Below are 23,693 nucleotides of genomic sequence, written 5' to 3'. Positions count from 1 at the left end.
GGCCCCCAACTCACACCGAGCTCTCCAATTCATACTGACCCCACCCAACTCTCACTGCGCCCCCCCGGCTCACACGGACACCCCCAACTCACATCAAGCCCCCAGCTCACACCTCAGGGGTCCCTCACTCTGGGGGCAGCGGCTCTCGGTGTTTTGGGGTGCTTTGGAAGGTCCCGAGACCCTCCAGTGGGGACACTGGGAACGAATGTGGGTGCTCCGTAGTGGGGCCACGAGGGCACCGTGCTGGGGACACTGGGGACACGAGGCTGGAGATGATGGGGACATGGTGAGGGGGACATGGTGATGGGGACGCTGAGGACGCTGTGCTGGGGTCAAGGAGAGACCAGGCTGGAGGTGCTGGGGACACAGGGGACACTGTGCTGGGACCACTGGGACCACTGTCCCAGCCGTGTGGGGACCCAACATGGACACCGTATGCCAGATCCATGAAGGCCCTTGGCTGGGAATAGTGGGGACCTCATGCTGGAGATACTGGGGACATGGTGCCAGAACCATGGGGACCTTGTGCTGGTGACCCATGACAGTGGCTCCACGCTGGGACTGTGCTGACACTGGGGACATGCCATTGACACAGGGATCTGCCACACAGACCCCGTGCTGGACTGTAGGGACTCTGTGACAGCCATCTGGGGACCCCAAATGGTCACTGTGTGCTGGGACCACAGAGGGATCCTGTACTGGGTACACTGGGGACTCTGTGGCCCATGGAAGGGACCAGAAATGGTCATCCCATACTGGGGGCTGGGGGCCCTGTACTGGGGACACCGTGGACTGTGTACTGGGGATATTGGGAACCCTGTGCTGGGCTGTGGGGACACCGTGACAGCCATGGAGGGAACCCAAAATAGCCACCCTGTACTGGGGACACTGGGGACACTGGGGATGCCGTGCTAGCAACACTGTGCACCCTGTACTGAGGGCACTGGGAACACTGGGCTGGGCTGTGGGGACACTGTGACAGACACGGAGGGGACCCAAACCGGTCCCCCTGTGCTGGGGACACGGGACCCGTGACGGGCCATGGGGACATTGTGGGGGACACCCGACACGGGCACGCCACGGGGCGCCCTGTGCTGGGGACTGCAGCGACCCCAAGCTGCGACGGGGGGACCCTACATGGGGGACTCTGGGGTCACCGGGGTCCCCGCCATTGCTGCGCGCCCGCCGAGCCGCTGCCCCGCCCCCCGCGCTTCCGGGGGTCCCCGGCGGTGACGTCACGGCGGCGCCGCTGGGTGACGCGGTGCGGCGGCTCTGACGTCAGGCGCGGCCCCCCGGCAGCATGGCGGCCGTGCCCGCGCCGCCCGGCCCGCGCTGACATGGTGAGGGGCCGGGACGCGGCAGGGGACGCGGGGACGGCCGCGGGGGGAGCGCGCCCGGCCGAGGGGGCGGGACGGGCCTGCGGAGCCGCGGAGCGGGGGAGGGGCAGCGGCCCTCGGGGTGCCCCCGTGTCCCGGGGTCCCCCGGCTCGGGGCGGGGATGGGGCTGCAGGGACCCCCCCGTGGCGATCGGCCGGGCCCCCCGCCGGCAGCTCCGTGCGCAGTCCCCGGCCTGGGCCTCCATCCTGGTCCTCCATCCTGCTGTTCGCGTCCTGCTTCCCAGTCCCGCTGTCCCATCCTGTTCCCCCACGGTGGTTCTCTATCCCGCTATTCCCATCTTGCTCCCCCATCCTGTTGTTCTCATCCTGGTTCCCCATGGCAGTGTCCCCATCCTGCTGGTCCATCCTGCTGTCTCCATCTCGCTCCCCCATCTCGCTCCCCCATCTCGCTCCCCCATCCCGCTGGCCCATCCTGTTCCCCAATCCTGCACTCCCATCCCACTGTCTCCATCCCACTGTCCCCACCCTGCTCCCCTCTAATCTGCTCCCCCCATGCTCCCTCTCCCAACCTGCTCCTCCATCCCACTGGCCCCCAAATTATTCCTCCCATCCTGCTCCCCCGATCCCGCTGCCCACATCCCACATCCCCGTCCTGCTGCCCCCAAACACTCCCCCCAGCCCACCTCATTCTCTCTGTCCTACTGCTCCCCCCAAACTGCTTCCCCATCAAATCATTCCCTCAATCCACCGCCCCCAACCCTCTCCCCAGAACCACCCCCCCCGAGTTTGCTCCCCCCTAATTCCCTCCCTGTTAATGTGCTCCCCCAATCCACTTCCCAACCCTCTCCCCCATCCCTGCTGCCTCCCAACCCTCTGCCCCCAGGACCTCAAGGGCCAGTACTGGACGGACGATGACTCCGACGGGGACAATGAGTCTGAGGAGTTCCTCTATGGCGTCCAGGTGGGTGCTGGGTCCCACGGGTGCCACGGGGAGCTCGGGAACCCCAAACTTGAGCCTGATCCCAGGCCTGGGGCTGCTGGGGGCTGCGGGAGGCTCCGGGTGTGACGGAGCTGTGGGCGCTGTGCCGCAGGGGACCTGCGCCGCCGACCTGTACCGGCACCCACAGCTGGACGCCGACATCGAGGCGGTGAAGGAGATCTACAGCGAGAATGCCGTGGCTGTCAGGTGGGTCCGTCTGCTGCCCCCTGCCCTGGGCAGTGCCAGCCCCGGGCACACAGCTGGGCCACGCCAGGAGCCCAGCTGTGCTATCCCCAGGCATCCAGCTGTGCTGTCCCTGGGTACCCAACTGTGCCATGCCCAGGCACCCAGCCATGCCATCTCTGGGACACCTGGCCATGGCGTCCCCAGGCACCTGGCTGAGCCACCCCTCAGACATACCCTCCCCAGGACACTGGCCACAGTGTCCCCTGGGCACTTGGCTGTGCTGTCCTTGGGCAGCCAGACGTGGCATTCCTGGAGCGTCGAGCTGTGGCAGCCCCAGGCACTCATCTGTGCCATCTTCAGACACCCAGCTGTGCCATCCCTGGGCACCCAGCTGTGCCATCCCCAGCACACCTGGGCATGCCATTCCCAGGCACCTGACCATGCCATCGTGGAGCACCCAGTAGTGGCACCCCTGCATAACCAGCTGTGCCATCCTCGTCGCACCTGACTATGGCATTGCCAAGGCACTGGGCTCATCTCCAGGCACCCAGCTGTGCCATTGCCAGGGCACTCAACCATGGCACCTCCAGGACACCTGGCCATGCCATCCCCTGAGCGCCTGGCTGTGCCATTCCCAGGTTCACATCCACATTCTGGGCACTCCCCCTGTGCTCACGCTTGATACGTGGGGAGCCACACGTGCCAGTGTCACTGTCCCATGAGCCTGCCCACCCTGGCACGGTGGGCACCGGGCCATTCTTCCAGCACCGTGCCAGTCCCCCGTGCCACGGCACCACGTGTCTTCACAGGGAGTACGGGACCATCGATGACGTGGACATCGACCTCCACGTGAACATCAGCTTCCTCGATGTGAGTGCCTGGGGTGCCCCCGGCAGCGCTGGCATGGGGAGGGTGGGCACATGCGCCCGGGGGGTCCCCAGTTTCCCCTGCCCGGGTGGAGGTGCCGTGGCTGTGCCGAAACGCGGCTCTCCCTCGGCAGGAGGAGGTGGCGACGGCGTGGAAGGTGCTACGGACGGAGCCCATCGTCCTCCGCCTGCGCTTCTCCCTCTCCCAGTACCTCGATGGCCCCGGTGAGTGGGGCCGGGCGGGATGTGGTGTCCCTGTGCCCTCGGGACAGGCGCAGGGGTGGCACCGACGGCTCGTCCTCCTGTGTCCCCGCAGAACCGTCCATCGAGGTTTTCCAGCCGTCCAACAAGGAGGGCTTCGGGCTGGGTCTGCAGCTGAAGAAGTAAGAGCTCAAACGTGGTGGGCACCCGAGGGTGGTGGGTGGGGTGGCACACAGAGTCACCGTTCTGCCCCGAAACCGGCCACGTGCCACATGTCGCTGAGCCACCACCTTTTATCCACCACACAACCCCGTGGTGGACTCACCACCATCTGTGTGTGGGGAGGAGGAGGGGCTGGGGTTGTCACGGACCACCAAGCACCCACGGGTGCTGTCCCCCCTGTCTGTCAGGATCCTGGGCATGTTCACATCCCAGCAATGGAAACACCTCAGCAACGATTTCCTCAAGACCCAGCAGGAGAAGCGACACAGTTGGTTCAAGACGAGCGGCACCATCAAGAAGTTCCGTGCTGGCCTCAGCATCTTCTCGCCCATCCCCAAGTAAGGTCCCGACCCCGTCCCCCGGGGGACCAGCCCTCCGTCCCCTCATCCTGGGTGAGGCCTGGCACTGTGCCTCAGTTTCCCCACTTGGATGCTGCTGCTCCCTGCCACATCCCAAGGAGGTGGCGGTTGCTCCCAAAAAGTGGCCGACGGGTGAATCCGGCGCTGGGTGATGGAGGAGCAGGGAACGGTGACGAGCAGGTGCTCAGGGGAATTCTGTGCCCGCAGGTCTCCCAGCTTCCCTGTTATCCAGGATTCAGTGCTGAAGGGCAAACTGGGCATCCCTGAGCCTCGTGTGAACCGCCTGATGAACCGCTCCGTGTCCTGCATGGTGAAGAATCCCAAGGTGGAAGTTTTTGGCTACCCGCCCGCCAGCACCCAGGCAGGTGTTGCCCCCTTCAACATCCTGGTGGGTGCCACCCCGCCTTGGGGTTTGCTTTCCTCTTCTTCCCCTTCCCAGGGGCTCCTCTGGGGTCAGATCATTTGTCGGGAGGTGCTGGGATTCCCATGGGATGGGGGGAGCCCCTGTGGGGTTTCTTGTCCCCACTCTTGGGTGCTCTCAGGGAGCTGGGGCTTGGCTGTGGGGTTTTACCCCACTCTTGGTGCCGCACCCCTGCGGTGCCAGGGGATGCTGGCGTGTTGGGGGTCCTGCTGTGCCAGGGGATGTTGGCATGCTGGGGGTCCTGCTGTGCCAGGGAGCGTTGGGATATCCATGGTTCCGCTGTGCCAGGGGAAGGTTGGATCTTGTGAGTCCCACTCTGCTGGGAGGGGTTTGGCATGTTGGGGCTCCCCTATACCAGGGGGTGTTGGGATGTTGGGGGTCTCACTGTGCCAGGGGGTGTTGGCATGTCAAGGGTCCCACTGTGCTGGGGATGTTGGGGGTCCTGCTGTGTTTGAAGGGGTTTGGCATGCTGGGGGTCCTGCTGTGCCAGGGTTTTGGCATGTTGGGGGTCCTGCTGTGCCAGGAAGGGTTGGAATGTCGGGGGTCCTGCTGTGCTGGGGGGAGCTGGGGGCTGCCTGTGCCATGCAGAGCTGGGGCTGCGTGTGGGAAAGGGGATAACGCAGCTGGCTCTGCTCCGGCTCTGTCACAGGTCGGCGGCCACTGCAAGAACATCCCCACGCTGGAGTACGGCTTCCTCGTCCAGGTGAGAGTCCTGCACCCCACCCAGCCTCAGCCTGCTGTGGAGCATCCTCCCCACTGCTCCACATCCCGTGTACCCACATCCTGCTGCCCAGAGCATCCTCCCCCCTGTCCCACTTCCCACTTATCCACATCCTTCTATGCAGAGCATTCTCCCCGCTCCCCCATGTCCTGCTCGTCCTTATCCTGATGCCCAGAGTATCCTTCTCTCTGTTCCTCATCCCGCTGATCCCCGTCCCGCCGCCTGGAGCATCCCCCCAAGCTCCGTGTCCACGGCAGGACTGACTCCCTCTGTCCTGCCCCTCAGATCATGAAGTACGCGGAGCAGCGGATCCCGACGCTCAATGAGTACTGCGTGGTGTGTGACGAGCAGCACGTCTTCCAGAACGGCTCCATGCTCAAGGTGGGGTGGCAGGGCCGGGTCGGGTGCGGGCTGTGCCCCCGTGCCACCATCCCTGAGCCTCACCACGCTCCTGTCCCCTCCACAGCCGGCTGTGTGCACCCGGGAGCTTTGCGTCTTCTCCTTCTACACCCTGGGCGTCATGTCCGGCGCAGCCGAGGAGGTGGCCACGGGTGCTGAGGTAGGGATGGGCACGGTGGTGACCCCACCAGCCCCATGGGGCGTTGCCCCTTCAGTCCCTGCTCTGCCCCAAGGTGGTGGACCTGCTGGTGGCCATGTGCCGTGCTGCCCTCGAGTCCCCTCGCAAGAGCATCATCTTCGAGCCTTACCCCTCTGTGGTGGACCCCAACGACCCCAAAACTCTGGCCTTTAACCCCAAGGTAAGCGTGTCACACCAGGGGGTGACTGGGAGCCCCAAGGACTCCTCTGATGGCCACTCCTCTCTTGCCCCATGTGCAGAAGAAGAACTACGAGCGGCTGCAGAAGGCCCTGGACAGTGTGATGTCCATCCGGGAGATGACCCAGGTATGTGGTGTGGCCCCACACCCCCCGGCCACGTGTGACCTCCCTGGAGTGGGATCCAAGCCGGGAGTGGCATTTTGGTGCTGATCTCCATCTGCCCGTGGCTGGGTGGGTGCTGGGGGACCCACCTGCACCCCCTCTTGCCTCTGCCAGGGGTCCTACCTGGAGATCAAGAAGCAGATGGACAAGCTGGACCCCCTGGCACATCCCCTCCTGCAGTGGTAAGGCCGAGGGTGCTGCGGCCCTCTCCCACTCGCCCTTGTCCCTCCCACTGCCCCACATTCCCCGGGACATGGGATGGGGTGGGGGGCAGCCAGGCATCCGTGGAACAGCCCTCTCATCTCCTTCGTCCTGGGGGGTCACGAGCATCCAACAGTCTCGGAGCAGAGTGGGACCACCCTTTCTGACCCTCCTCCTTTTCCTCCTCCTTTTCCCAAGGATAATCTCCAGCAACAGATCCCACATTGTCAAGCTGCCTCTCAGCAGGGTAAGGGACCAGGCCAGGCTCCAGGTGGGGTGCAGGATGGAGGGTGTGGAATGTGGGATGTGGGATATAGGAGGTGGGACGGAGGGTGCAGCAGATGGGATGTAGGCTATGGGCTGTGGGATGCAGGATGAGGCATGTAAGGATATGGGATGGGCGATGGAAGGGTCTGGGATATAGGGTGGATCCTTCTGGGTGGGGTTTGAGCCTGGGAGATGCGGGAGGCAGGACATGGGATATAGGAAGGGGGATGTTTGTCATGGGCTGTGGGGTGGGGACCAGACAGGGATGCCAAGGACCCTTCTGTCAAACTTGGAGTGGCCAAAGCTGGGCTGGGCTGGACCCGGGCCCGGGCGGCCGTGCATGATCTCTGTCTGTCTGTCTGTCTGTCCTCTCTCCTGCTGGCACTGCCGTTGCTCTTGCTGTTCTCCTGGTAGCAGCTGAAGTTCATGCACACCTCCCACCAGTTCCTCCTGCTCAGCAGCCCCCCAGCCAAGGAAGCCCGGTTCCGCACAGCCAAGAAACTCTACGGCAGCACCTTCGCTTTCCAGTGAGTTGCCAAGGGAGGGGACGGTGGGAGCTCCCCGGGTGGGCGCCGTGGGGGTGATGGATGGGGGGCTGACGTGGGGCTGGCTCTTTGCAGTGGCTCTCACATTGAGAACTGGCATTCCATCCTCCGCAATGGGCTGGTCAACGCCTCCTACACCAAACTGCAGGTACCGCTCCGCTGCCTGCGCCCAGCACACCCCGGGCAGCAGGCGGGCAGGGAGGGGGCAGGAAGGTAGGGAGGGGGCAGACATTGGGAAGTGCCAGGCTTCCTCCACTACCACCGTGCCCACGCTGTCGGGGTGATCCCACCATGCTCACCCTGGTATTTTCCCGCAAGCTGCATGGAGCAGCCTATGGCAAGGGCATCTATCTGAGCCCCATCTCCAGTATTTCCTTTGGATACTCAGGTAAGAGGCTGCCTGCGCTGCCCGGTCCTGCCTGTGCTTCCGTTCCCATTCCCTGCATGGGCCCAGGGAGGTTCAGCATCATGCTGGCTGGAGAAGCCTTGCCTGAGTGGCAGCATCCCATATCCATCTCATCCACACCAGCCTCTTCCCAGCCAGGTTGGGGCTTTCCCACACGCCAAAGAATCAAAACTCCTAACATTTCCTAGGCTTCAAAAGCTGCTGTGCACACTTCTGGGGGGTTCTCAGGGCTCAGCGGCAGGGTGGGAGCACTGAGGGTGGCCATCCCTGTCTGTGGCATGCGTCCCCACATCACCCCAGGGTGTTCCCTGAGGGAGTGACAGCCACTGCCTTGCTTCTTATGCAGGAATGGGGAAAGGGCAGCACCGGATGCCATCGAAGGATGAGCTGGTGCAGCGGTACAACCGGATGAACACCATCCCCCAGGTGATGGGCCAGGGGACAACGGGGTAGGATGGGAACAGGGACATGGCACCCATGGGTGCCAGGACAGGGTGGTAACAACACTGGCTGCTGTTCCCACAGACCCGCTCCATCCAGTCCCGCTTCCTCCAGAGCCGCAATCTGAACTGCATCGCGCTTTGCGAAGGTATGGGGATGTAGTGGGGAGGGACAGGCAGCACCCATGGGGTCACCGGGTGGGTGGAGGGATGGAGGGTCCCCGCAATGGGCTGTCCCCAAATGGGCCCTCCGTCCCCCTCTCCGTGTCCAACAGCCCCTTTCCCTGCAGTGATCACCTCCAAGGACCTGCAGAAACACGGCAACATCTGGGTCTGCCCTGTCTCGGACCACGTCTGCACACGCTTCTTCTTTGTGTGAGTCCAGCTGCGCCCACCCTGCAGCACCTGCGGGGCCCCCACGGGACCCCCCTCACCCCCTTCTCCCCTTCCAGGTACGAAGACGGCCAAGTGGGAGACGCCAATATCAATACTCAGGACCCCAAAATCCAGAAGGAGATCATGCGTGTGATCGGGACTCAGGTGTACACAAACTGAGCGGCGGCGGTGGCGGTGGGACCCCGGGACCCCCCGGGCACCGAGCGAGCCCCCGGGCAAGGCTGGGCAGGGGCCGAGCGGGTTTTGAGCCCCCCGGGCAGGGCAGAGCCGGGGCGACGCCGGCGGCTCCACCTGTACATAGGCGTCGGGCACCCTGTGAGCACCAGGCGGGTTCAGCGGTCCCTTATCCCCTCCCTGTCCCCTTCCCACTGTCCCCGACCCTGTGGCAGCGTGGAGAAGGAGCCGCGGATCCGGCGTGGCCGGGGGCTGCCCCTCCTGGCGTTGGCAGCGACGGCGTTTTTATCGATGATGAGAAACCGAAGCAAAAAAAAAAACCAACCAGAGCAAACCCAAAAACAGGAAAAAAAAAAGAGAAAAGGAATCGGTGTTCGTGGATTTAACTGGGATTAAAGTGTGGGGTATGGGAAGGGGATGCTGGGGAAGGGATGGGGGCACAGGGAATGGGATTGTGAGGAAAGGATGGGGCACAGGAAAGGGGTGGGATGGGATCACAGGAAAGGGGTGGGATGGGATCACAGGAAAGGGATGGGATGGCTTCACAGGGAAGGAATGGGATTCAGGGGAAGGTGGGAGTGTGGGGGAGGAATAGGGGCACAGGGAAGGCACTGGAACCTGGGGAAGGGATGGGGGCACAGGGAAGGAATGGGATCATGAGAAAGGGATAGGACTGTGGAGAAGGGACAGGAAACAGAAGGGATGGTATCTTGGGGAAGGGATGGGATGGGATTGAGAGGAAGGGGGTGCAGAAAGGATAGGTTCATGGGGAGGGATAGGACTGAGGGGAAGGGATGGGATGGTGGGGAAGTATCATAGGGAATTGATGCAGCTTTGGGAGGGAACCACTCCCCCATCACACCATGGCAAAGGGATGGTGCTGTGGAGGCGGAACGCAATGGAGAAGGGATCGTGCCTCAGGGATGGGGACATGGGACCCCACAGAGAGGGCACTGGTGCTGCAGCAGACTCAAACGAGAAGGAACCTCCCAGGGACGGCATTTTAGGTCAGCCCAAGCCAATCTCCACAGACACGGAGGCAGTGCCAGCACAGCTGCATCCTGCTACACCCAAACCTGGATGGAAACCCAGCAGAGACAGCCCGGAGGCTGCCAGGGCTCAGGGCAGGCAGAGGGGGCTGGGCACTGCGGGTGCCCACAGGCCAAGGGCTCTGCGGGTCGGTCACGGCAGCACGAGGCCATGATGTCAGCCAGGATTTATGATGGAATTTAAGAATCAGTGTAAGAATTATCCTGGTTTTGGTACAGGCACCACCTGAGTCCTGACAGGCTCATTACACCAATGGGTGCACTCAGGGTCACTTCTGTCACGTCCCTGCTCTCTGACCCCCCTGGATGGATCCCAATGTCTGTCCCTCCCCACTCATCCCACGCTGGCTGCTCCATGTTCCCAAGGGCCACCCAAACCTGGGCTGGTGGCCATTCCCTCACCCCCTGGCCCTGCCACCCACCCCTTGGGGGGGTTTTGCTTAAATTGGTGGGGTTTGGGGTTTTTCCCGGGATCACAGCAGTCGCTCGGCTGTACCCACAGGCGGGAAGGGACATCCCGTGGGACACGGCCACATCCCCCTGAACCTCCTCTGTCACTGGGAAAGTCAGTGAAACCACAGGGCTGTGTCCTGATTCCCTCTGCAGCCAGGGTGAGTTCCTCCAAAAAACAGCAATTCCTGGGAAAAAGCAAATAAAAAGAGAGGCCTATGGTCCTCTCCCAGCTTCACCAATTCCTGGCTGATGCTCCAGCCCAGCTGGAGCCGAGGTGGCCCTAAAAGGGGCCCTGGTGTCGTGTTTGGGTGGTGGACGCGGCAGCGATTGCTCCAAAGAACCAACCAAGGTGACGATTTTGACAAAATAAGTTTATTTCGCTTCGCTTCATTTCGGCCGAAACCTCACATTTTTCTTTTTTTTTTTAAGTTTTTTTGGCTGAAAAAAAAACCCAACCCAAAAATCCCCCCAAACCAACCCAAAATGCAAAGAACCACATCACTCCACCCTCTGCCAGAGGCGACCGAGGGGCTCCGAGTCCCCCTGGGCCATGGAGCTGGGGGAGCCACTGCAGCCCCCCCCCAAAATTCCCTCTGCATCCCCCCAGTCCCCAGCCACGAATTGGCCCCCGAAACCGAGCCCTTGAACCCCCCAAATCTGAGCCCTGTAGGAAACGCTCGTGGCTCTGAATGCCCGAGGGTTTTACTCAACCTTCTTAATTTTTGTTGGATTTTCTCCTCCTTTCCCGACGTTTTTTTGTGTGTTTTGTTGGTTTTTTTTTTTAAATTAATTTATTTATAGATATATTTAAAAAAAGCAATAGTCCTTTGGTCCCTAAACTCTAAGGAATGATATGACTCTGAAACAAGTAATCCTATGTCCCTGTGCCAGTGACAAGCAGGGGAAGCGCGTGTCCCGCCACCCTGCTCCATGGGATATATATATATATATACTTATTTATATATATCTTCTATAAGTCCAACATACTTTGATCCTTCTTTTTTTCCCCCAATGCAGGGAAAAAGGAAAATCTTGCCGTTTTTCTTTATTTTCCAAACAAGCATCCTCCAGGTGAAGCGCCCGAGGCTGGTCCCGTCCCACCGGCTTTGGTTTAAGAATCCATTTGGAGCCTCTTTTCCTCGTTTCTCCTGGGAAATCGGTAGCAGCAAATGAGTGCTTTAAAAAAAAACCCCAAAAAACAAAGGTAGATCGTGGCCCGGCTGCCCGGAGCCATCGGCCTTGCTCCCGGCGAGGGATCCGGTGAGTCCCGGCGAGCGGCCGGCGGCGAATCGCAGCCCCGGCGCCGCATCGCTCCCCTCCTTCCTTGTCTTCCTCTCGTTCCCGTTAAACAACAAACAAGACCAGTTTGGGAAAAAATTCAAAAAGGAAAAGCTACGACCAAAACACTCTCTTCTTCGCCGTTTTCTCCTTCACTTCCTCCTCCTCCTCCTCCTCCTCCTCCTCCGGGATGTGTTGCAAAGAAAGAGAGTTACGGGTTTGGATACTGCACTTGGGGAAGGGGAAAGTCGTCAGACACCGCGGGACGTCCGACCTGAAACAGGAGGAAAGGGCCGTCAGCCTGCTCCTGGGGGATGGAGGGAGGGAAGGACGGAGGGAGGGACCCAGGTCCATGGGGTGGGTGGTGCCAGGCAGAGATCCCTGCACACACTCAGGGATGTAGCACGGGGACGCTCCACGACCGCCACGTCCCGAGGGCCAGGCCCCCTCACCTCTCCGCAGGCTGAGCTGGGGTCAGTAGGGTCTGTTGGCGTCTTTCGGCCGCTTTAGCTGCACTTTTAGCCTCTTCATGCCGATCTGGAAGCCATTCATGGCCTGAATGGCCGCCTGAGCGCTCGTCGGATTGTCAAAACTGACGAAACCTGGCGGCGAGGGGACACGGGGCTGTCACCGCACACAGCGCAGGCGGCTGCCTCGCCTCAACCCAGGCACCGAAATCCCGTGGGATGCTCCTGGTCTGGGAGTGCTGGGAGAGGGGTCCTGGGGTAGCATCAGAGCCCCAGATGGCAGGGGACTGGGTAACAGGTGATGGCACCTGCAGGGACGCCGAGGTCTGCTCTGGAGGACACTGAGGTGACAGAGCTGTGAGGATAGCAGGACACTGGAGTGGTCTGCAGGGACACTACGGGATGGGATTCGTGGGGTCACTGGGGTGACAGGGTCTGTTAAAGTGATAGGGGCTGCAGGGACACTGAGGTGATGGGGTCTGTGGGGACACCAGGATGAGATGTGTGGGCTCAGGGAACATCTGGAGGCCAGGTCTGCAGAGACCCTGAGGTGATAGAGCCTCCAAAGACACTGCAAGGAAAGAGTCTGTGGGGACACCAAAGGGTCTGTGGGGACACCGAGGTCTGTGAGAGGGAGATACAGGTCCCTGAGCTGGGGACACTGGGAAGAACAGGACCCCCAAGCAGGGGACAGCAGGGAGACATGGACATCCGAGCTGGAGACCAGGGAAAGACAGATCCCCAAGATGAGATGTTGGAGAGACAAACTCCCAAGCAGGGACCTCAGGGAGAGATGGACCCCTGAGATGGAGATGCTCTGAGCTGGGTTGTTGGGAAGAGCCACACCCCTGAGCTGGGAACACTGGGGAGAGCCAAGCCCTTGAGCTGGGATTTGGGAAGAGACAGACCCCCCTGAGCGGGGACAGTAGGAGAGCTGGATCTCCAGGCTGGAGACCAAGGAGAATGGGACTCTGGAGCTGGAGACTGGTGAGAGCTGGGATGTCGAGGAGATTCAGATCCTTAAACTGAGATGCTGAAGAGAGCCAGACCCCTGAGCTGGGATGTTGAGAAAGAGCCAGAGCTCCAAGCTGCGATGTTAAGGATGGCTGGAACCTTGAGCTGGGGACTGGGAGGAGCTGGAGCCCTGAGCTGGGACACCAGGGAGAGCTGCACCCCAGGACTTACCAAAGCATTTACTCTGGTTGGTGGCACGGTCCACAAAGACTTTGGCAGAGATGACGTTGCCGAAAGGCAGAAACATCTGCGTGAGCTCCGCGTCCCCGAACTCCTGGGGCAGGTGATAAATAAACAGGTTACAGCCCTCGGGACCTGGGTGACACACAAAGGACAGGACACGTCAGCCGCGAGGTGGGGTCACCCCGGGGGGACACCGAGGAGCCACCGGCCCCACGCGGGGTGACCCCCACCCCTCACCTTCTCGCTGCTGCTGCGGGATGAGGGGTGCTTGCTGGGGGAAGGCTTGGCTGATGGGAGCGTAGGCAGTGGGATATGCTGCTGGAAGAGAGAAACAAGAAGCTGAGGCCACGGCACCTGCCCCAGCCACGGAAAGGGCTGGGACAGGCATGTCCCCTGCTGCCACCTGCGATGGAAGGGCCTCTCCTGCCCCATGGCTGCTGGCTCTGCCTTTCCCACTCCTCCCGGCGCACCAGGGATGTGGGAACAGCTCTCCTAGGAGGGATCCTGGTGATAGCAGTAATATGGCCTCAAGGCTGAGGAAAGATGGTACTTTTGGCTGAAAAACCCCAAAAATTTGGGGTCCAAAACTTGATTTTCGTTGCAAATCTGGATGTTGCTGTCAATGCTCCTAATGAAATGGCTGCTGGGCTTGATGTACTTCCACGGGAGGCTCTGACTCCCTTCCCTCCGTGACCCATGTCCTCGGCCATCAGATTTGGTCACGTCATAAACATCCAAAGGCTTCTGGCGTCTTGGTGTGGAGCTGGCCCTCTGTCACCTCCCAAATCTCGCCTCCTCGATACCACTGCCAGGGCTCCCCCATGGAGCTCTCTCAGCCCCATGGTATTAAAATTCACTTTGCACCACCCAAAATTTGCAGGGGGGGCCATGACAGGAGCCAGTGGGATGAGGGGATGCTGCTTTCACTGGCATTGCCGCCCCAGAGCTCCTGCCAGGGCACAGCACGTGGTGCCCCCCTCATCAATCCGTGCCCAAATACGCTGTCCCAATCCAATGTTCAACCCCAGGGTGATGTTCACCTCCCAAAAAGAAGGGTGAGGAGCAAAGAGGGGAGAGAGGGAAGGAGTGGGAAGCGAAGTTTGAGACCTGCATAGTGCTGCATGCCGGCGTAGGCCTGCTGGAGGGGGTCTGCCACCGTGGGGCTTTGAGCTGGGAAGAGAAGAGAAAGGAGAAGGAAGATAGAGTAAGCCAGAGAAAGCCAGGGATGCATGCGCAGCTCCCGCAGGAAAGGGCTCCTGGCCACGTGCCGCCGTGGAGGGGCAGAGTTGCTCCCTGCCTGAATTCCCTCCTCCCTGCAGTGATGCCACGGGAGCACGCGGCTGGCTCACCACGTTCCTGGGGTGGGGAGCACCCCTGGAGCACCCCGGCAGAGCCAAGCACACAGCCCCAGCCCCGGGGGAGGGGTGTACCTGGGTAGGGGTGGATGCCGTTGGTGTAGATGGTCTCGGAGGCGGGCTGCCCGTTGGTCTGGGGCGGCAGCGGGCTGAAGCCGTTCACCCCGATGGGCGTGGCGATGCTGGGCACCGGCGCCGTGCTGATCCCCGGAGGGGTGCTTGTACCTGCGGGAGCGCGGCGTCAGCGCCGGCATCGCCCCGAGAGTGCCCCCCGAGGGTGCCAAGTGGCAAACGCGGGGGTCCTACCTGAAGAGGGGGTGAGGGGGGCAGCCACCAGCCCGCTGACGTTGAAGGCGGCCATTTGTTGCATCTGGGCAGCGGCGATGGCAGCCATGGGGTTGAGGCAGGTGCCCTGCGCGGCCGCCATCAGGGCTGCCTGCTGCTGCATGATCTTTGGGAAAGAAAGGGGGAGAGGGGACAGAGAGCGAGAGGCAGAGAGAAGGAGGGAGAGGGGAGGGTAAATCACCATCTCTGCTTTGGATGGATTCAGAGGGATAAATTCCACCTGCTGCCAGACCTGGGGACAGGAGGAGGTCTTGGTGACACTAAATATGGGATCACTGCACCCTACAGCCACCCTCAGCTGTGGGGGGGAAGCCCTGCGCGTGGCCCTAAACAGGGATACACCAGCCCTGCCAGGCGTCCACACCCCCTGGCACTGGAGCTTTTATGGGCCAAACCACCCCCCACACCCACGGGGCTCCCCCAAAGCCCCCGGTCTGCACCAGCTCCTACCGCTTGCGTGTAGGCCCCGTAGGCACCGAACTGGATGGTCATGGGGTTGAAGATGCCCAGCTGCCCCGCCATCTGATGCATCCGCCGCAGGGTCCTCTCCTTGTCTGTGTCTGCAAACTTCACCACCAGGCTGGACGAGGCGCCCTGCGGTGGGGGAAGATGGGGCTGATGGTGGGACCACAGCAAAGCCCCCAAACTGTGTACCCGCCGTGGGTGCTGGCTCACAGCATCTGCAGCATCCTCAGCCCTGGAGACACTGCCCAGCTTGGCAGCAGCAACCAACGATCAATGTGAGGTTTAATTATAGCCAGTTTTTCTCCCTGGTGGCAGCTTCCTGACCTCTGCTTCCTTTCCCCTTCCTTGTTCACAATTCTGACCTTCAGCGTTAATTAAACTGCCCCTTTCTCTGGCATGGAGAGAATTAGCCCCACGCTCCCACCTCTGGGGCTCAGTGCCCTGGCAAGGAGGAACCTGGGGTGATGTGGCCAACAAATTGCCAGTCTGTAGGATTTTGATCCAATTAGACTCAGGATCAAATTAGTGGGTGATTGGATTAGGCAGGCAGCGTGGGGTCAGCTGGGGCAGGGTGTGAGCCTGGCACTTACCGGCATGGTTTGGCTGCCGTGCAGGCTGTTGATGGCAGCCTGTGCCTCAGCGTGGCTGCCGTATTTCACAAAGGCACAACCTAAAGGAACACAGAGAACATGGGACAGGTTGGATTTGGCCATTGCAGGTCCATAGGGTGGCCACCCGGTGCCCCAAAGCCCACCTTTGCTGGCTCCATCAGGCCCTCGGAGGATGGTGCACTCCTCAATCTGGCCAAAGGGCTCAAAGAGGCGGCGGACGTCGTCCTCGCTCTGCTGCTTCCCCAGCATGCCCACAAAGAGCTTCCTGTCTTCTAAAAACAAAACCAAGCCCATCAGAGAGTGGGAGGTCACTCACCATCCCAACCCCTCATCACAAATGATGACATCAGAGGGAGGGAGCGACACCGATCCCACGGAGAAGGTGCGGGGCTTATCATCTCCATCCTACAGAACACTCAGGGCAGGAAAACGTCTTCTGTGGGGAAATTGCTGAGGAGTGAATCCTGGAAGAGCCATTGCTTTAGGGAGTGGAGCTGGGGCTTTTCCCAGGGATGGGGGGGCTGGCTCCCCCAGCACTGGGGTGGGATGTGGTGGGAACAAAGAGAACCCACAAACCAGTGGTGATCACCCTCATATGATCGACTCGCAGAACAACCCGCAGCCTCCGGCCGTGCCCAGGGGACATCAATAACCCAAACACAAGAGAAGGGATAGTAAATAATGAGAATTTCATGATTATTACCAGCATCTGTCTTGTGCGGCCGTGCGCTCCCGCCGCACGCTAATGGCATTTGACAAAGAAAATAAGGTGCCCTGTCAAGAGTGTTGCCGGGGAAATAAATAAATAATGGCAGGAGACGATGAATGCTTCGTCCGTTAAGGTACCAGGAAAATTAGTTAAGGGAATAGGGCTGGTGTGTTGTCTAGTTAAACATAAACCATCTCCCAGGGGGAGTGGGCTGGGCAGCCCAGCATTGCCTCCTGGGTGAGGGGGCTGGACTGGGAGCCCCAGCTCACCCATTGATTTTTAATCCTTCACCAATTACGCTCGGTAAGTGGGTAATTTATTTGCCAGATCCCTCTGGGACATGCTGGGACCAGCTCCCGGTGTGTTTAATAACAGGGTTTGGATGGGGGGGGATCTACCCCAGCCATCCTGCCAAGGGCAGGCGGCCCCACGAGAGCATCCTGCATGTCTGATAGTGCCTACCTGCCCAGTAACACAACGGATGTGGGATTTTGATCCAATTCCTGAGACTGTGCCCAAATGATCACCTCAGCCTGGCAATGCCACAGCCCCATGAGCGGCAGATGCTCACAAAGAATCTGGGGGGGTGGTAGTTTGAGAGGGGCTGGCTGGTGCTCTGCCCCCAAGGATGTTGGGATGCTCCCTGGAATGTCAGGACATTCCCAGGATCAATGCCAGGATGTTCGCCCCAGCTGACCAGACAGGGAGAGAGAACATGGCATTTGCTCTGCACTCGGGTTTGGATGCCACCAGCAAAGGCAGCTCCTTTCCCAGATTTCTCTGCAAACCAACCCTCCCACAGCAACCCCTGCGATGCCGCCACGTCCCCCATCACCCCCTGGGTGACCCTGTGTCCCCCTGCCCGTGCCAGGCAGCCGGGGAATTGGGGACCTACCTCCTCGGCCCTCACTGTCGGCCGGCTTCACCTGGATGGGGCGGTTCATCTGCAACACAAGCGAGAGCGGGTGGTCAGTGTAGTGCCCCCTGAATCCTTTCCATGGGGATCATCAGGATTTGGCCGACAACTGGCACTGGGAGCCGGGGAAAAGGGGAGGGACCTGCAAGAACAGATCTGGGGCTCGTGGCCACAGCGACCTGGGGGTGCCATGTGCAGAGGGCAATGCTCCAGCCCTGGCGATGGGCACCCGGTGCTGCAGGCGCCCGCGGGGCCGCCAGTGCCAGGCTTGGCTGTCTGCCCGCTTTCCTCGACTGCAAAGGACTGCAGAGGCAGCAGCAGCACCCCGCCGGCCCCAGCCCCTCTGGCACCACTGCCCTCCTTTTCCCAAACCTCACCCAAATTTGGCCTCCTCCTTGTTACTGCCGTGTGCACCCACGAGCGTGGCACCCGTGTGCAGCAGGACATGCCGGGCTGGCAGGCACACCCCTGGCCCGCTGCCCCATGGAGCCATTTCTCCTCCTCTCTCCCCCTCCTTTTTCCCCTCTTTTAGCCGAAAAATGCTACAATTATGGCCGTTTCCATGGCAACAAGCGTGCTTCCCCCGCGATGCTGCGGAGCCCGAGCCATGTGCTCGATGGGGTCGCCACGGCAACGGCGAGATGTCACACATGACGGCGCGGGGGTGCGCACACGAGCACGCCTTGAGCACACACGGGGACAGTCGCCCCCATGTGCGTGTGCACCCCCATCCCAGGTGCCCCCCGCTGCACCCCTGGAGGGGGTCCCTAAATTTTGGGGCTGGGCGGGGGCAGAGCCAGGTCCCCCCACATCAGGGTGAGGAAGAGGATGGGTAAGAGAGAAGAGGAGGGAGGTTTCCACAGCAACCGCCTCGTCTCCAGGGAAACGTGGAGAGAAATGTCAGCGCAGAGCTGGGGATGGTCCAGGGAAGGGATTGAGTCCCCAGGAGTCATGAGGTGGCACAGGGTGGCACCGAGGGACACCTCACAGTGTCACCCATCATGTCACCAGTCCCCCAAACATCCACCTTTTGCTGGGGCAGGATTTGGCTCACCCCAAACTCAGGAGGCTGTGACAGCACCGAGACCCTAAACCCAGCACCCTGCTGTCCCTCACATCCCTGCCACGGCTGGGAGGAGGGAACCCCATTTTGGGAGGGGCTGCCCCCCTCACTGACCCGCCAGCCCCATTTACCAGCGCGATGGCCTTTGATGGAATAAATTTCCCATGCCCGCTGCTGTATGCTTAATGTAATAAACCCAGTGAGGATGATTTAGAATAACATTTACGGAGCCGCAGAGTGTCATTTTGATGTGTCTCCCGTCTCCGCTTGCCGGTTATTAAACTGTATTGATTCCCCGGGAGCAGCTGATGTTTATAAATGTCAGGCCTCAGGGACCAGCTAACCTACCCCAGGGCTGCCACACTGCACTGGGGAGAAATCGCCCTGGCCTCTAGACACCCCCAGAAGGGGGTTTTGGCACCCTTGGCATCACCACATGCCCACCACAGGGTGCTCAGTGACCCCTGTGGCACCCACACCTCCTGGTTGTCCCCACAGCACCCCTGCACCATGTCCACACAGCCACCAACCACAGCCCTCTATCCATCCTCCCACACTAAACAGCCACCCAGGCATTTCCCCCTGCTCCTGACACCCACCTGCCCACCCTGCAACACCCGTCCATCCATTCATCCATCCTGGACACCCACACAATCACCCACACACCCATCTTCCCCCAGGATTCATCCAGCCATACTCCAACACCCATTCCCATAGCATCCATCCATCCCCATAGAACCCATCCATATCCCCAACACCCATCCTCATAACACCCATCCATCCCCATAGCACCCATCCATGTCCCCAACATGTATCCCCATACACCCATCCATTCCCATAGCATCTATCTATATTGCCAACACCCTCCATCCACCCCCCAACACCCATCCATCCCCACAGCACCCATCCATATCCCCAACATCCCTGTACTACCCGCCCATCCATCTCCCATCTGGCCACCACCCACCTTTCCACCCCCACAGCATCCGTTCATCCATCCATCCATCCATCCATCCCCAACTCCCAGTCACCTCCCACAGCTCAAGGACATAGTGACACCCTGCTTGGGGTGTTCCAGCACCCACCATCACCAGCAGTCCACATGCAGTCCACCAGCTGCCCCATGGCCAAACCATTGGTGTTCCACAGCGCAGGGGGTCACCAGCGGTTGCTAAACCACCTCCTGACCTGCTCAGGCACTGTCCCCCACCCAAATTCAGAGCCCCCCAAGAGCCTGGGTACCAGGGAGAGCCAGCCCATAGTGAATCACTGCTGAGGGATGTGCCCAGTGGGACAGGGTCACTTCTGGCCTTTGTTCCTTCCTTGGCATCACTCTCCTCCTCCTTGTCCTCACAGCCAACAGCCAGAGGATCCAGCAGGCCATCATGCATCCAAATGAGACGGAGGTGGTGGGTGACAGGGGAGCAGCAAGTGCCTGTGGGAGCCTGGTGTCCATGTCATCCCCAGGGTCCCCAGGCCCCTCTGTACCCAGTGCAGGGAGACAGGAACCGGGGTACTGGCAGCCACTCGCTATGGGAACACCGTGCCAGAGCCCTGGGGGTGACCCACAGAGAGGGCACACAGCCAGTCTGGGGACAACCACACCACCACACAACCCTGCACGTGTATGACCACCCTGGCACACCCTGCACACACCCACACACCTCTGAGCACAACCACAGATCCCCAGCACCCTCCAAGCACACCCATCCCCAATCCCCCCGGCACAGCCGTACGCCTCCGCAGCCACGCACCTGTGCCCACGCAGTGCTGTGCATCCACGTGTGGCCACGCACCACCGCACCCAGCCCCGCAGGCACCTGGACAGCCCCGGTCCGCACGCCCACGCAACACCCACAGAAGCCTCCCTGCTGCCATGGATCCCACACAACCCTGGGCACGCGCCCCGGGATGCACAGCTGACGCTGAGAACACAATGCCCCTTGCCTCAGTTTCCCCTTTGTGGCAGGAGGACCAACAGTGGGACCCCCGGGAGCCCTCTGTGGACACACGGACACCTTGGGCGGGCTCATGGCACCCCCAGCAGCACCCACATCCCATCCCCATGGCCACCATGCACACCTGAGCCCAGCGCAACACCTGCGGACACCTGCACTCCCTGTCACATGCAGTGTGCCCACACACCCCCACTGCTGCCACTCCCCCAGCCATGTGCACCCACACCCTGTCACCATCACTGGGGGGCAAAGACACCCTCAGCTCCTCTCCCCACACAAACACCCACGCGCTTGCACACCCACCAACACCCACCTGCGCACACCCGGGGGGCAAAGCAGTACCCCTGCCTATGCACACACCCCTTCCCACGCTGCCTGCGGGTGCAACACCCACCAAGCGCTGCCCCTTGCACACCTGCACCACACACACACAAACCTGCGGTGGAAAAATACACCCTCCAGCCAACACACACACCAAACCCATCCCTGGGGGCAGATACACCTCCTCACCATCATCCTCCATCCCTGCTTGCAAACACACCCCCCACAGCAAACACCCCATTCCTGGGTGCCAGAACACCCTCCTCACCGCCACCCACACCACACAAAGCCCCCCTGGGTGATACAAGGTACACCACCAACACCCCTCTGCCGACACCCTCCCCTTCCCTGGGTGCGGATACACCCTCTCGGCAACACACACACACACACACACACACCCCCCCATCCCTGAGTGCAAATACACCCTCATCACCAACAACCGCCCTGCCAACACATGCACTCCATCCCTCGGTGCAGATACACCCTGCTCAGCAACACTCACGCCCACACAGCCCATCTGTGGGTGCAGATACATCCCCTCACCAACACCCCTCCTACCCCATTTCTCTGTGCAGATACACCCTGTCACCAACACTCCTCCATCCTCATCCCTGGGTGCAGATACACCCTGCAACATGCCCACTCACACACCCCAACCCTGTGTGCACATTCACCCTGCTCATCGACACCCCTCCATCCCCATCCCTGTGTGCAAATACACCCAGATCACCAACACTGCTCCATCCCCATCCTATGCCTGGGAGCAGATACATCCCCTTCCCAACACTGCTCCATCCTCATTCCCATCCCCATCCCTGGGTTGAGATACACTCCATCACCAACACCCACACTCACACCCACCATCCCTGTGTGCAAATGCACCCTGATCACAAACACTGCTGTATCCCCAGCCCATCCCTGGGAGCAGATGCACCCCCTCACCAACACCCCTCCATCCTCATCCCAGTGTGCAGATACGCCCTGCTCACCATCACTCCCCCGTCAACACCCCTCCATGCCCATCCCCGGGAGCAAGGACCCACACCCTCGCCATCACCCCCACTCCCACACAGCATCCCCGGGAGCAGATACACCCCTTCGCCATCACCCACATCCCTCCTGCAGCTCCCCCCCGGTGCAGCCCTCCCCACCCCGGCGCGGGCGGAGGCTGCCGGGCGGTGCCGGGCCGTGCCGTGCCGGGCCGGGCGGAGGCGGCGGCAGACAAAGGCGGGGCCCTACCTCGATGCAGAGGATCTTGGACCCGGCGGGCACCCACAGCACGGGCGGCCGCGGCCCGGGCGCCGGCACCTGCGGCAGCTGCATGGCCGGACCGGCCGGACCGCCGGCTCCACCGAGGCGGTTCGGCTGCGCTCGGCTCCACCCGAGGCGGCTCGGCCGGGCTCGGCTTAGCTCGGCTCGGCTCGGCAAGGCCGGGCTCGGCTGGGCTGGGTTCGGCTCGGCTCGGCTGGATTCGGCTGGGCTCGCGCAGCGGCGCGCGGGGGGCGGAGCAGAGGGCGGGGCGGCCGCAGCCCCGCCGAGCCGAGCCGGGCCGGGCCGGGCGGGGGCGGGGCCTCGCTGGGGACACGCCCACCGCCGCCTGGACACGGCCCCGGACCCCCGACACCCCGGGGGCGGGGCCTGGCCGGGGAAGGGGGCGAGGGTGGGAACACGGCGGGTGCGCAGGCACAGGGGGTCAGCAGGTACAGGGGTGTGAGCGCAGGTACAGGGGTGTGAGCACAGGCACAGGGGTCAGCAGGTACAGGGGTGTGAGCAGAGGCACAGGGGTGTGAGTACAGGCACAGGGGTGTGAGCACAGGTGCAGGGGTGTGAGCGCAGGTACAGGGGGTCAGCAGGTACAGGGGTGAGCAGGCACAGGGGTGTGAGCACAGGCACAGGGGTGAGCAGGCACAGGGGTGTGAGCACAGGTACAGGGGTGTGAGCGCAGGTACAGGGGTGTGAGCACAGGTACAGGGGTGAGCAGGCACAGGGGTGTGAGCACAGGTACAGGGGTGAGCAGGCACAGGGGTGTGAGCGCAGGTACAGGGGTGTGAGCGCAGGTACAGGGGTGTGAGTACAGGCACAGGGGTGTGAGCGCAGCTACAGGGGCGTGAGCACAGGTACAGGGGTGTGAGCGCAGGCACAGGGGTGTGAGCGCAGGCACAGGGGTGTGAGCGCAGGTACAGGGGTGTGAGCACAGGCACAGGGGTGTGAGCACAGGCACAGGGGTCAGCAGGTACAGGGGTGTGAGCGCAGGCACAGGGGTGTGAGTACAGGCACAGGGGTGTGAGCGCAGGCACAGGGGTGTGAGTACAGGCACAGGGGTGTGAGCACAGGCACAGGGGTGAGCAGGTACAGGGGTGTGAGCACAGGTACGGGGTGAGCAGGTACAGGGGTGTGAGCACAGGCACAGGGGTGAGCAGGTACAGGGGTGTGAGCACAGGTACAGGGGTGAGCAGGTACAGGGGTGTGAGCACAGGTACAGGGGTGTGAGCACAGGTACAGGGGTGAGCAGGCACAGGGGTGTGAGTACAGGCACAGGGGTGTGAGCCCAGGTACAGGGGTGAGCAGGCACAGGGGTGTGAGCACAGGTACAGGGGGTCAGCAGGTACAGGGGTGTGAGTACAGGCACAGGGGTGAGCAGATACAGGATGTGAGCACAGGTACAGGGGGTGTGCAGGTACAGGGTATGAGCAAGGACGTGTGAGCACAGGTAGATGTGTGTGAGCAGGTACAGGTGTGTGAATACACGTACAGGGGGTGCGTAGATACAGGGGGTGAGCACAGGTACAGGTGGTATGAGCAGGTACAGGGTGTGTGAGCACAGGTATAGGTGTGTGAGTACAGGTA

The 23,693-nt window shown here is 61.5% G+C and overlaps 2 protein-coding genes across 13 annotated transcripts in view; one reads left to right on the top strand and one right to left on the bottom strand.

Annotated features, from left to right (window-relative positions):
• Window positions 1-1,204: 1,204 nt before the first annotated feature.
• On the top strand, window positions 1,205-9,026 carry PARP6 (poly(ADP-ribose) polymerase family member 6). Of its 6 annotated transcripts, none has more exons than XM_042022724.1 (22): window positions 1,205-1,340; window positions 2,220-2,297; window positions 2,428-2,522; window positions 3,311-3,371; window positions 3,502-3,592; window positions 3,684-3,750; window positions 3,979-4,128; window positions 4,357-4,510; window positions 5,220-5,273; window positions 5,577-5,672; window positions 5,758-5,850; window positions 5,924-6,049; window positions 6,129-6,194; window positions 6,345-6,412; window positions 6,630-6,678; window positions 7,116-7,225; window positions 7,319-7,391; window positions 7,562-7,631; window positions 7,996-8,075; window positions 8,175-8,238; window positions 8,380-8,464; window positions 8,542-9,026. In XM_042022724.1, the coding sequence occupies exons 1-22, from the start codon at window positions 1,338-1,340 to the stop codon at window positions 8,642-8,644; spliced, it is 1,836 nt and encodes a 611-aa protein (XP_041878658.1). In that variant the 5' UTR covers window positions 1,205-1,337; the 3' UTR covers window positions 8,645-9,026. The 6 variants fall into 6 exon arrangements, 5 of the variants coding, with proteins under 5 accessions (XP_041878658.1, XP_041878657.1, XP_041878656.1 ...); XM_042022723.1 differs by having other exon boundaries at window positions 7,113-7,225; XM_042022722.1 differs by having other exon boundaries at window positions 4,357-4,537.
• Window positions 9,027-10,513: 1,487 nt separating this feature from the next.
• CELF6 (CUGBP Elav-like family member 6) overlaps window positions 10,514-23,693 on the bottom strand; it is an 18,601-nt gene continuing 5,421 nt past the window's right edge. The window contains exons 1-12 of one of the 7 annotated variants that reach the window (XM_042022719.1): window positions 22,086-22,325; window positions 17,484-17,532; window positions 16,023-16,148; window positions 15,859-15,938; window positions 15,254-15,397; window positions 14,765-14,909; window positions 14,534-14,683; window positions 14,211-14,273; window positions 13,341-13,421; window positions 13,092-13,235; window positions 11,892-12,041; window positions 10,514-11,713 (exon numbers count right to left, since the gene is read on the bottom strand). In XM_042022719.1, the coding sequence (XP_041878653.1) occupies window positions 11,914-12,041; window positions 13,092-13,235; window positions 13,341-13,421; window positions 14,211-14,273; window positions 14,534-14,683; window positions 14,765-14,909; window positions 15,254-15,397; window positions 15,859-15,938; window positions 16,023-16,148; window positions 17,484-17,532; window positions 22,086-22,169 (1,194 nt within the window). In that variant the 5' untranslated portion in view covers window positions 22,170-22,325 and the 3' untranslated portion in view covers window positions 10,514-11,713; window positions 11,892-11,913. Of the gene's footprint in view, window positions 11,714-11,891; window positions 12,042-13,091; window positions 13,236-13,340; window positions 13,422-14,210; window positions 14,274-14,533; window positions 14,684-14,764; window positions 14,910-15,253; window positions 15,398-15,858; window positions 15,939-16,022; window positions 16,152-17,483; window positions 17,533-22,085; window positions 22,326-23,693 lie in introns of those variants that run through there. The other 6 variants (XM_042022717.1, XM_042022712.1, XM_042022713.1 and 3 more) reach the window with 6 other exon arrangements.

Source organism: Corvus kubaryi, unplaced genomic scaffold, assembly GCF_017639235.1.
Source record: "Corvus kubaryi isolate FWS band 111438036 unplaced genomic scaffold, C.kubaryi_AGA036_p1.0 37220, whole genome shotgun sequence".
Classification (NCBI taxonomy): domain Eukaryota; kingdom Metazoa; phylum Chordata; class Aves; order Passeriformes; family Corvidae; genus Corvus; species Corvus kubaryi.
The sequence above is the reverse complement of the archived record's forward strand: the minus strand, read 5'-3'. Positions and strand labels throughout refer to the sequence as shown.